This window comes from Lathyrus oleraceus, chromosome 6, assembly GCF_024323335.1.
Source record: "Lathyrus oleraceus cultivar Zhongwan6 chromosome 6, CAAS_Psat_ZW6_1.0, whole genome shotgun sequence".
NCBI classification, from domain to species: domain Eukaryota; kingdom Viridiplantae; phylum Streptophyta; class Magnoliopsida; order Fabales; family Fabaceae; genus Lathyrus; species Lathyrus oleraceus.
In genome coordinates this window covers 295,856,842-295,870,511 of record NC_066584.1, presented here as the reverse complement: position 1 = coordinate 295,870,511, position 13,670 = coordinate 295,856,842, and the positions used below count along the sequence as shown (strand labels likewise).

The 13,670-nt window shown below is 34.0% G+C and overlaps 1 protein-coding gene across 2 annotated transcripts; it reads right to left on the bottom strand.

Annotated features, from left to right (window-relative positions):
* Window positions 1–8,579: 8,579 nt before the first annotated feature.
* On the bottom strand, window positions 8,580–13,396 carry LOC127091920 (rRNA-processing protein EFG1). 2 transcript variants are annotated; one of them, XM_051030658.1, is made up of 7 exons: window positions 13,070–13,396; window positions 12,750–12,992; window positions 11,252–11,390; window positions 10,518–10,632; window positions 10,140–10,203; window positions 9,664–10,044; window positions 8,580–8,896 (listed from the first exon to the last, which is right to left on the bottom strand). In XM_051030658.1, exons 1-7 carry the CDS (start codon window positions 13,199–13,201, stop codon window positions 8,891–8,893), a joined length of 1,080 nt encoding a protein of 359 aa, XP_050886615.1. In that variant the 5' UTR covers window positions 13,202–13,396; the 3' UTR covers window positions 8,580–8,890. The 2 variants fall into 2 exon arrangements, with proteins under 2 accessions (XP_050886615.1, XP_050886616.1); XM_051030659.1 differs by having other exon boundaries at window positions 9,664–10,038.
* Window positions 13,397–13,670: the final 274 nt, after the last annotated feature.

The window sequence follows — 13,670 nt, the reverse complement described above, 5'->3', positions numbered from 1 at the left end:
TGTGCATGAGGTAGTGCCACCCTACACTCCACAACATAATAGAATTGCAAAAAGGAAGAATATAACCATCATGAACATGGTGAGAAGTATGTTGAAAGACAAGCATTTATCCAAAGAATTATGGGGAGAAGTTGTGTCGACTACAACATATATTTTGAACAGATGTTCGACGAAAAGGCTAGAAGAAATCATGTCAGAGGAATGTTGGTCTTGTATCAAGCCTAGCTTAAGTCATCTGAGGGTATTTAGATATATAGGATATAGATATGTGGCAGATCAGTTGAGGAGAAAACTTGATGATAAGTCGAGTCATATGATTCTAATTGGATATCATTTGATTGGAGGATACAAGTTATTCGACCCAGTGAACAAGCAAGTATTGATCAGCAGAGACATGATCATATATGAGTTTAAGGAATGGGATTGGGCTAAAAATGTAAAGAAGAATTCAATGAAAATCTTATGTGAAGAACCAGCAAGTGAAGTCGAAAGAGAAGTTTGACAAGAAGAAGTCAGAGGTCAAGCAAGCACAAGTAGACCTCAAAGAACCAGACATATGTATGCAAGGTTGTAAGAATGTGTGATTATCAGGGTCGGTCATTGGATAAGACTAACTAGGCAGTGGCCTAGGACCTCAATTTTTTTCTTAAATTTAATATAGAGAACATAATACTGAATTTATTATTATTATTATTATTATTATTATTACTATTATATATATATATATATATATATATATATATATATATATATTTATTTTTTTTATTTCTTAAACAATCATTATTAATGCTAATAAATATGATAATGTAATAACTCTCATTGTATCCTAGTTTTTATGGATAATGCTAACATCTTTCCTTAGGCACAAGTTAAGAGGAGGGGTCTAAGTGGATCAGAAAAACTAATTAAATCAATCTTAAAAAAAATTGATTATTTTTTGTTTGGTTCAAAAATTGAACCAAATTAATAAAAATCGAGGTGGTTTGGTTCGGTTCTCTGTTTTAGTTTTTAGGAACCTCCAAACCGATGAACCAAACCGATGACTATAATTACCTACTTAATCTTTTTTTAGCTCACTATTAAATCTAAATTTTTTATCGGTCCAACTTTTCTCCATCTTTGTTGACACTTCCTTCCTTTCAACAAAACATGCAGGCAAAACCATACTTCCAACATAAAATATAGAAACCATAAGCCACAAAAATTTGCTCTCACCAAATTTGCTCTGACTACCCGTGACAAGTGTTTCTCTCACCACCATTATTCTTATAAGTTATAATTGTCTTATTGGTGTTCTAGTTCTCTTCGTTAGTTTATATATATTTATTTTTATGTATTTTGTTTCTTCTTCTTCAATGAATTTCTTTTCAGTTTTGTTACAAAATAGTTTTGGTATGTATTCGAGGTGTGAAACATGTTAATTTATGTGTATTTGAAGCTTTTGTTATTATTGTCGTGTTTTACTGGTTAAGCTTTCAAATGTCTTCCCAGTCTCTCATGTCAAATATCAACTTTTGTATTTGATAGTGAACTTATTTCATGATGCAATTAATATCATGTCCATTCCTTGTATAGATTAATAACAACTTGTAAGTTATTTGAAATGTAGAACATGAAATATATTATATGAAATGTATTATTTGCAAAAAATAATAGTATAAAATACACCGAAAAATATTATAGAAGAGAATACACAGTTGGATATAATGTTTGAAAAAACAAATGTTGTAAAACGATCAACTAAAGTAAACCTAACCGAACCAAACTGGTTAGTTTGGTTTGGTTCCATTTAAAAAAAACACTAAAAATCAAACTAAATCAAACCGATGGAGATATGATCGCTTCAGACAATTTTTTGACTAAAAACAAACCAAACCAATTACACCTCTAATTAAGAGTTACTAAATATAGAAATTTTTTACTAGAAATTATGTCCTATTTTTTTTAAAAGTTGATAATTTATTTTTTTATTATTTTTTTTAACACAAACTTTCCATTTGTGGATTTATTAACGTGTGCTCCAAGAACACACGTCAGCATTACCTTTTTTTAATTTTAGTCTCCTATAGATGTATTAATCTCTCATTCTATTTTTATTTTATTTTTAATGTGTGTTATCAATATCTTATTTTGCAAATATAAAGACAGAAAAAACGTGAAACAATAGTGAAAGTCAAAGAAAATTAGCAACACAAAAATATATAATTTGATTTTATTTGTTTAATTTTTCTAATTTAATTTTAATTTTTATATTTTAATTTTGTGTGAATTGGAGTTCTTGTTTTTATAGTAATGTCTACTAGTCAATTTAAATCTGGAGGTTTGAAATTTTTTAAAAAAAAATTATTGCACCAACCTCATTTAAAAATTCGCCTTAGGCCTCAATGTTGGTTGGTCAGCCCTGGTGATTACATCATATGATGCAGATGTTGAACCAGTCAATGCAGCTGAGACATTAAAGGATTCAAAGTGGATGAAATCAAGTGTAACAAAAAATTTAAAATATATTAAAATAAAATATATTTATTCTAATCAAACAAATTTAGTATGCAATATATATATATATATATATATATATATATATATATATATATATATATATATATATATATATATATATATATATATATATATATATATATATATATTTATGTAGGATAAAAATATAAAATAGGTGCTAGACATGGGAGGGAGAGGACCATTCAACTCTTCCTTGTTGTAAAATTTTTAAGTTTTTAGGCATTAAAATTTTAAATTAAAAAAATTAAATAAATGCTGGATAGATTAAATAAAAAAATTATAAAAAATATCAATCTGACAATCCATGTCATTAAAAGAAATTAAAAAATAAAATAAAAAGTTGACCACATCATTATTTTTTATGACGGAGTATTTTGAGGGGGCAAAATATAGGAATCTTCATAAGACAGAGAGGGAATCCAAACATTTTTTACATTAAATTTTTTCAAAAATTGCCTATATGGTAGAGGCAAAATATGTATTAACCCTAATTTTTACAAGGACAAAATTACAAACTCTCTCGTACAATTGCAATTTTTAAGGAGAGAGGGAATCCAAACATTTTTTACATTAAAATTTTTCAAAAATTGCCTATATGGTAGAGGCAAAATATGTATTAACCCTAATTTTTACAAGGACAAAATTACAAACTCTCTCGTACAATTGCAATTTTTAAGGAGAAAATTTCAAACCCACCAAATTACAATTCTTAAATGGAAAAATTATAAAATCTATCTTAATTACAATTTTTGAACGAAAAAATTATAAACTCTCTCCCAATTATAATTTTTGGACAGAAAAAATTGCAAACCCTCTTTCAACTACAATTTTTGGACAAAAAACTTACAAACTCTCTCAACAAATTATTTTTTAATGAAAAAATAGGAAACCCTCTCAACAAACTATTTTTTAACGGAAAAATAGAAAACTCTCACTAAACACACAACAACCTAAATTCCCAATACATCCAAAAGACTACATTTTGTTATTGTGTAGAAAACTAAAACTAACTATCTCTATTTATATCCAGGAAAATTCTTATCACATCCTATGGGATGGAAAAACACCATATGGTAAACCCAAAATGCCCATCAGATTTCAGAGATGCGTCTCCGGATGCAACTTCTCTTAAGTCAAAACGTCAATTGATCCAAAGATTCATCTCCGAAATATTTTAACACATACACCATGCATCCCTCTCTGAAAGGTTCATTTTACATGTGTATTGTGCAAGTTATGTTTGGTTGATGGTTATTCAGATGAAAATGACGATTTATAAATTTTAAGGATCTTGTTGTGTGATGAGCATTACACCATACAATCGATAAGTAAAAAATGACATATAAATCCAAATGGTCAAAAAATGACACACACATACACACGCACACGCACGCATGCACACACACGCACACGCACACGCATGCATGCACACACACGCACACGTACACGCACGCGCACGCGCACACGCACGTGCACACGCGGACGCACGCACGCACGCACCCACACCCACACTCACACCCGCAAGCACGCACGCACGCACCCCCCCCCCACACACACACCCACACCTACACGCGCAGACGCAAACGCGCACGCACCCACCACACACACACACACACCCACACCCACATCCACGCACGCGCACCCACACTCACACACCCCCCCCCCCCACACACACACACGCACACGCACATGCACGTACACACGTACACACACGCACACGCACCCACACCCACACACACACCCACACCCACACCCACACACACACCCACATACCCACACACACACACACACCCCAACACACCCCCACACACAATAATTTCAATTTAAAATTTATTCGACTCTATTAAATCTGACTGTTAAGACGATTAAAAAGATAAAAGACAACATCAATTCATGTATTTATTAGGAATAAATAGCATATATGTTATATATCTATCTATATATATATATATATATATATATATATATATATATATATATATATATATATATATATATATATATATATATATATATATAAAGTTGAAAAACACGACAAAGTATAATGAATTCAAAATGAAATACAATCCATAATAAATCTAAATTAGAACTACTATATACTACTGTGTATGTCGGACTACAGCTCATCAGACTTCTCGGCCTGCTCTACCCCTCATCCTCTGATGATGTCTCTGATACATCAATGTCTCTCATGCCTTCGTCGTAATGGCATCTATGACTTGTCTCACCTCAAACCCATCATAGAAGATACCTTTGTCAATGTTTGTCTATGCAATCTCCACAATGCGATGACATATAGGCAAGACATCATGAGTATGGTCTAATTGTGTATGCTCCTCCTCTAGTATCTCCTGATGAGCTGGCCTTGGTGGATCTCCTGTAGCAACCTGTACCATATATCGATGTGACACCCTAAAGAACCACCTGATGTAGTCCATCAACATAGCTTCAGTCGCTCTCAACTATGGTACTTTGTGCATCCTCTAGTACCAGATGACTAAGATAATCATCAAACATGTCATTTGTATCTCTTCATGTCATAGCAGGAGGAACAAAGACATCATATTGTCTAGGAATAGTCTAAGTGTAGTCGAACTGCCGCATGACGCGCTTAGGCGGGTGAGGAAATGTGAGACGTGAGCCGCAAGCCAACCACCTTAGTATAGCACTATGTCGTCAAATGGTGGTGTCTCACGATGATCGATATAGATGATAAAATGCATATCATCGGCAACCAAGAAGTCAAGATACACTCTGAGCGGATCTATCGACTGATTCTCTACGAACGGGGTAAATGCAGAAGCACGTGGAATATCCTCAGTATAAGTCGGTACACACGACTAACCGGAGATGCGCGGGAAGTGTTGGAGGATCCAAGCCAAAAATTGTTGGAACACAAGAATCACTAGTAAGAGCGTTGCAAAAATGTAATTAAAATGACACATAAACATTAAAAGACCAATAAATATTACTATAAGTAGTGTGATGTTGCTTATGACCTGCTTCGTCTTTCACCTACAACCCTCTAGTAACTTCGAGTACAAGTAGACCAAACAAGCGGGCCTCTAGTTGTACTCATGTATCCGCTCAAAGTCATCAAAGTACCGTAGATAGACGATATCCACAGGAGTGACACTCTTGTCCATAAAAACCGCAGTGTCAACCAAATATAGCAAGTATGCTTTCATAGCATACGCTCTATGGAGTCTCACTTGTTCGTCATCATCTCTAGCTTACCCTACTATAAGGAGCTCATCCATATATACCTTTTTCAAGAATTCAAACCTAGAATAAATCCCTATTATTTTTTCAAACTCCCTCATGGAAGCCTCAAGGTTAACTCCCAGATAGTCTACCATCAACTCGAGTGCCTCGTCTTTGCTTATCCTGTCATGATCTAGAAGTTTTCCCTTATCGGAAGATGCAACAAACATGACACATCATCGAGTATGATAGACATCTCATGAAACGGTAGATGAAATGACGAGGTCTCAGTATGTCATCTCTCCGCGAATTCATTAAGCATCTCGTGATTGCCTGTAACATAACAAGTCTTACACAAGTCATTCATGTCTAATATGGACAAAACAATCTGAAACCACTTGTCATCCGGCTGAGGCAAGTCAAAATCTTTCGTCCATGGTTAATAAACTCCAGTGAATCATGGTCCTGTAGAAAAATAAATCTATGTCAAAAACTTGTAATATAATAATAAACGTAATTTAGAAAGAATGAATCCAAATAATTGTACTTCTCTTCTCTAGATATGTATGGTCTGGATACAGAGACAGTAATGATAATCTACAGGGCCTCATTCAAATGCCTGAGGTGCCACTGACTCATCAACCTCAACAGCCTGAGATGGCCCGGTCTCAACAGCCTCATCATCCTGAGGTGGCACTGACTCATCAACATGAATAAGTGTATTTGATGCCTCAAGTACGTCCGATGACTCGGGTACCTCTAGCGCTTGAATATGTGAAACCTATCGCCTACGGGAAGATGGAGGCAATGATGCGTCAGTAGGTGACACTTGTCTCTTACGGGAAGAAGAAGATGGAGAAGCATGAATCCCAAAAGTCGATGTCTACGCATGAACCTGGCTAGAGGGAACAAGAACCTTTGAAACATAACTTTTCTCCCTATGGACTGATGCATGTTGTGCAATCCTCTCGTGTCGCAGTCTGCCGTCTCTATAAGCCATAATGCTTGTAGGTCAACCAAACAAGTGTCAGACAATTACTATAAGCACCCTTACAAGCAAGAAAAGCAAAAACAAAATAGATTGAAAAATTACGGAGATGCATCTCCGGTTACTGGTAATCCAAACGTTAAAAATTTTCGGACATACATCTTCTGAATTTCCTGCAACTTTCAAGTTCATCTATGACGGTAATGCAAACAACCAAACACCCAAAAATAATGTTTAAATCGTTATTTTTAATCATCAAACACGTTTTTCAGTATGTATAAACTATCATTCATGCAATTTCTACTCATTTCTTACCTAAACCATCAATTTCTACTCATTTATACAAAAACACAAACTTTTAAACAATAAAAAAACTTACAAATTGAGAGTTTACTTCAATGTTGAATGATGTCTTTGAGAATGTTGATGGAAGAAGCTTTGAACTTGTTTGGTTGATTTTGAAAGAATGTGAGTTGAGAGAACTTGAGAAAAAATTTAGTGTTTTTTTAGAAATGAGAAAAGAGAAAGGTTCTGACGCATTTAAGACCAATACGGTCTGGAGATGCATCTCTGAAATATTTACGAAGATGCATTTCCAGAGTTTTTTGACATTAAATTAAAATTTTATTTGCTCAGGGAGCTTCCAAAGAAAACTGTGAGCATTTTTGTATTTTCATATGGTGCCCTAGTAACACATTGAGTGCATCAAGAAATTACATATATTAATACTCAAATTCAATTTTCTTCATACTACCCGATGTGGAACTTTAATGAATATATTATTTGATCCAACAAATCCTCAATTTATCCAAAGTTTCACATATCTTCACTTTGTCTTCAACTTCATCTTCAAAATGATCATTATAGTTATACTTCATTCGTCCAACCATGAGTGACCCAACTGATCATTTCACACTAATTAAAAAAAAGAATAAATAAAAAAGAGAGAATAATATTTTCACTAAAGAATCCATTTTCAAGTATTGAGAATGTTGAAAGTAAATTCAAGTCATTCATTTTTTGATGCTTATTTATTCCAATGAATCACTCATTATGGAACAGAGTGAATAATGATTAACCACATTTATAATACTCATCAATCTTTTTGTCAATTGTTATGAAAATAACAAAAAAAAACAAATTTTTACACCCGCAGAAGTATACTCACAAAAAAAAATATTCAAATAAAAATCTCTTAAACTCATAATTCAACTTGTAATTCGGCCAACTGCAAACTTTATAGAGAAAATTGCAAACCAACCGAATTACAATTTTTGAACGAAAAAAATTGATTACTTTATTAATTATAATTTTTTTTTTTAAAATGAACTCTTTCTCAATTACAATTTTAAAATAGAAAAATTACAAACTCTTCCTCAACTACAATATTTAGCCAGAAAAATTGCAAACCCTGTCGACTACAATTTTTTGATGGAAAAAAAATACCTTCAACAAACCATTCTTGAATGAAAAAATAAAAAAACTCTCAATAAACTATTTTTAAACGGAAAAATAAAAAACATTCGATAAAGACATAACTATCCAAGTCTCCAATACAACAAAAAGACTACATTCTATTCTATTGTTGTCTAAAAAACTAAAATTAACTATCTTTGTTCTATTTTCTTCCTCCTACCCAATGTGGAATTTTTGGATCAATATAATCCTACTCCTTTAAAACTTTTGGATGAATATAAACCTACTCCTTTAAAACTCAGCGCTCAAGCAGAAACTGGTCAAAGAATTGAATCTCAGCTATAATAATTCCAAAATTTGGCATTCCTTCAATAATTTGTTTCCAATATGCAGCCCATTCAAAACCTTTTTCAATTGGCAAGTCTTTTTGTAAAGAAAATCAGACAACATATACGCTGATACAATTATAATTCAAATTTCACAAGAGTATAGTATTTTTCGTCTGTAAACAAATTGGAATTTAATTTACAGTAACAAACTGTCAAATCAGAAGACACCACATTCAAAAGTTATTAATCTACAAAAACAAATTCTCAATCTAACCTAACAAGTCAGTACATATATGATCATAGCAATGACCCGTAAGAGAGACTCCAGGCAGGTCCAGGGCAGAACATGACCCATACAGGTCAAACATAACTGTAAAATTCATGAATGTGAAGAAGCTAATGCAAATGCCCATAGCAATGCTCAGTTAAGCCATCATGCCTACGAGAGGAGAATAAATGTGCGTTACAATTAGGAACCTCAAGAGAAGAGAGGAAAGTAAATATTTGATATACTGTGTTTGATGAACAAATAAATCAATCACATGTAAAAGTGGTCTACTACACAAGTCACTCAACCACAGATGGCAATAACATGCAGGGATTATACATAATTCGTATTGCATGATACTGTTTTATTTCATATCCATTATTTAGTAATCCACAATAAAACTTGAACTAGCTTTTCAAATGATTCTAACTGTGTTTGATTGCCACAACAACAACACATTGGAAACTAAGTGTTCATTTTTGTATGTGTCTGTTCACATTAAAACAAACACATGTTAATCTTGTCATCGTATTCTAACTATTCTTACTTCAACTCCTCTTTCTTCAAAAAAAAGCTAGTAGGAAATCATTTTTTTGATGAATTTCCAATTTCAACTACTAAAGCCATTACTTTAAATGCAAAGTTGAAAAGTAACTGAACTAAAAAATAATGGGTGGGACTTGAACACAAATGACAGAAGTGAATGTACTTATATATAGGGAATGTGTCTCCTTAGAGGGTTATTATCTGCTAGAGTGATAGAGTAAATCCTTATCATGCAATCAGACATGGGTTATCAAGATCAAAAGCATTTATTGGTCATATAACCATTTAAAAAAGTCACAACTTCATTTTCAAACTTACATAACTAGAACATAAGATAAATGCAAATATGTAATGCAATGCAACATATAATAGAATGAACACAAATCGCAAACCTGCTTCTTCTTCTTAGGTCTTCTCTTTCTCCGGGGCTTGTGAGCATCAGAGTTGGAGCTTATACTACTTCCATGACTTGTCCCTGATCTTGAAGGTTCCCTTACTCTAAAGTCTGAGCTGCTTTTTCTGTTTGATGTGTAGTTTGATGTGTTGCTGGATGTGGAAATCTCAAATCTCGGTTTAGATGAAGTTTGACCTGAAGATGATCCAAACCTTCCCCTTACTCTGAAGTCTGAGCTGCTTTTGTTATTTGATGTGTTGTTGAATTTAGAAAACTCAGATCTCTGTTTAGATGAATTTTGGCCTGAAGATGATCCAAACCTTGACATCTTGTTTGAAGGGCGAGGAGGAGGCATCAAAGTTCTAGCAGAAATCTGTCTCTACAATAATGGGAGAAGATATTGTAAAACTTCAAAATTAATTTAGACTATTAGAGTAAATTGAAAATTAAAACAACAAGCTACTAGTAATCAACCTGATTTTTTTCATCGCTGGACATGCCAGACACAGCTTTTCCAGAAGCACTTGAAGCCTGCTCTCTGCAACCAAGAAAATATTTTATCCGGTGCATTTCATCAAAATAAAACACAATGTATGTTTACATCATCTCAATCATTAATACAACTCCAAAAAACAAAGACTGCAAATGATTTTCCGACCACACTGTCGGGGATAAGCCATACGTTTTAGAGGAAAATATGGCTTCCATTTCATTATCACCTCCAACATAAAAAACACATAGATTCACTAATAACACTTTCAACATCCTCACTTCCCTTTACCAATTTGCATGCCATGTATATATGAGTTCTCATTGATATAATTACCCAAGTATTAAAACATCTATGCTCACCTGGTGCTTTTGTCTGTCAATTCATCATCTGCATCAGCTTCATCACTAGAACTTCCAGCAAGGAAAAAATCATCATCACTGAGATCTAAAAGCCCGTCATCCTCGCTGCCAGTCTCTGCAAAATAGCATGAAATATCATTAATATTTAATCAAACAGGAAGGAGGCAGAAGTGCAAAGGCACATTTAAAAATCTGAAGCATAGCTAAAGGACTCAGTCACCATTTTCGGTTAGAGCTTAGCTCACACCATTTAAAACCAAGCGCTTCAAAATAAAAGGGTAAGTGGCAATAGTAATATCAACATTCTATGCCACTGTTTGGATAAACAAATTAATTAAGCGCTTATAACATAAATATATCATATAAGTGTGGATGAATAAGCAGTTTCTATAACAAAAGATGAAATAAAGTCAAACTATTTTCATAAAAGCTCTAGGTTGTTTCCATAAGTTTAGGGATAAACCCGAAGAGCTTAGGGATATGTCATAAATTACTTCCATAAGCTCCTCCAAACAGTCTCATATGTGCTCATGCCAGTAGATAAACCCAAATAAATCAATTTAAATAGGCCCAAGTAAAATTGATATAAAATGGTGGTATGGTATAGATAATGACACCAATCATAGTCTCCAAGGCATATCTCAAATGGTTAATCCGAGTTCAAATCCTAGCTACCAACATAAAACACCGACAACTAACATTTTCTAATAAGAAAAAGTATTGGTAATAACTACCTTCTAAATCCTTGCCACTTGCAGCAGCTGCAGATAACCTTTCTTCAATCTGTTTGCGCAGCCCATTTCGCTTGTCAACTATCTCTTGATCATCACTTCCACAAAATAAAGGAACATATTTCTCATTCTTGGGAAAGTACTGCACATTGGAATTGAACGATACACAAATGTATTAGTCACTAATTATCATTTTATTGCCAGCAGAAAGTATAAGACCCATTTAGATCTAAATTAATTGAGTAATTTAATTAAGCACAAGCACATATCATCTAGGTTGTCAATAGCGCACTATAGTGGCATAGCATAGCGACACAGCCCCTCACCGCTACGCTATTGGCCTGTGAAGCACTATTGATGATAGCAGCCATAGTGGCCGCTAATAGCGCTTTCGTAGCAACGCTATGGCGGCACAATAGCAGTGCCATCACGGTTTGGTGGCCTCTATTCTCAATTTGGGCAAAATTGTAAGCCCTAATATTTTGAAATGTAATTTCTAATGTTTTAAGGGTATGTTGGTCTTTCCCACCCTTCTATTGTTCTAATATTTAACCCCAAGTGTTATGCTTCTTTAGTTCCCCAGTTTTAATTCTTTTTCTACATTGTTCTCCCCTGCGACATTTTCCACATGTTTTTTGTATTCTTCGTCGTTTTCATCTGTTTTTCACTGTTCTCCTCTGCTTCTTCATTGTTTGCCTCTGCTCCGCTGTTCTCTTTTGATTCTTTGTTCTACTTCACCTCTTCTCCTTGCTTTGTTTCACTCCTACAACCTCTGTTATGCTTGTATTGCCTTGTTTCTCTTTTGATAACCATGGCATCATCATCCTCTGTCATTGCAAGAAAAACACCAACCTCCAACAATAAAGGTTATTTTACATCTATTGACAATCTTTTTATTGGTTGGAACTCTTATAAAGACACAAGAGAACAATTTTCTGTGATTTTTGTGAGCATCATTCAAATTGAGGAATAACAAGAGCTAAGAAGCATCAGTTGGCAATAAGGGAAGAAGTACAATTGTGCAGGAAAATACCGGATAATATTAAACAAATATTGCAAGAGAGTTACGATAAAAAGCAAGAAGCTACTGATGCGTATATATCTGGGGTTAATATCATTGAGGGGGATGATGATGTTGTGCTAGAATACTTTGATTTTGATGGGATATATATATGCTGTTTCAATTTCTATTTTTAAGCATTTATGTTCGCAGTTGGAATTTATGTTTTACTATGTAAATTGATTTTTTGTCTTCACAATAGTGGTTGTCCCACTATCCGGGGGTTCGGCACATAGCAAGATTAACAACCTAGCTTATCATAAAAGTGTCTGAGTTGTTTTAATGTTAAACTATACGTCATTTACACAAGTTATCCTAAATTTTTTATAGAAATAAGTTAAAAACAGCTAATTTTCTACAAGTGCTTATTTCAATAGATAAGTTTAAATAAGTCATTCCAAACAAAAACTGATATAATGTTGTCAGTAGGAAAACACTAACCATAACATATTGAAGATCATGTTTAAGAGATGCAAGCTGGTCAGGGGAAGAAGAAGACGAAGCACGCTGAAGCTTCTCTAGGCGTCTAATTCTCCGTTCAATTTTCCTCCTCTCAAAGAACTTAATCTTCTTGTCGCGCAAAAATAGCTTCCGTTCCAAAGCTAGACGGGTGTGAACCTCCTGCTGTTTCTTCAGTGATTCCAGCTTCTGCTCCTGTGCTGCTTTAACTTCCAACGGTAAATTCTGACATTCCAAATTTTGACAATCAAATTAGGGTTTGTTCGAATTAGGGTTAGGGTTGAGAGAGAGAAGTTAGTTACCTTTCGGAGCATGCGTTCTGCGGATCTAATCTGGTTTTTGAGTGACACCGGAGGTTTGAATTTCTTGGTGGTGGATCGACGGCTTGCGGGGTTAACCCTCACGCGCCGCTTGTTTAAACCACCGTGAACCATGTCGCCGCTGTGTATTTTGCTTCCTCGGCGGTTTAGGTTTTCTGATTCTCTATTATTTTCTTCACCTCTTTTGATGTATAAACACGGCGGAACTTGAGGGAGTAATGCTTTTCCAATTAAATTCGAGTATATTTTATTTTATTTTTGGCTTTAATGGATGGATGACTGAAAAGTAGGGTTTTGAACACCCCAAAATATCCAACTTAACAATTTGGCATTGTGGCTTGAATAAATGTATTTTTTTTTAATTAAAATTTGAGATTTTTTTTAAATAATTATTTTTTTCAATTTTAATTTATTTTTAAAATTAATTAGCGAAATAATCACTTTTTATTACTTATGCATCAATTAAACTGACGCATCTAATTGTCAATCAAAGGAATACCCATTGGCGCATGCATCTGAAAGCGCCACATGCAATGGCGCATGCATGTGAAGGCGTCACATGCATTGGCGCATGCATGTAGGA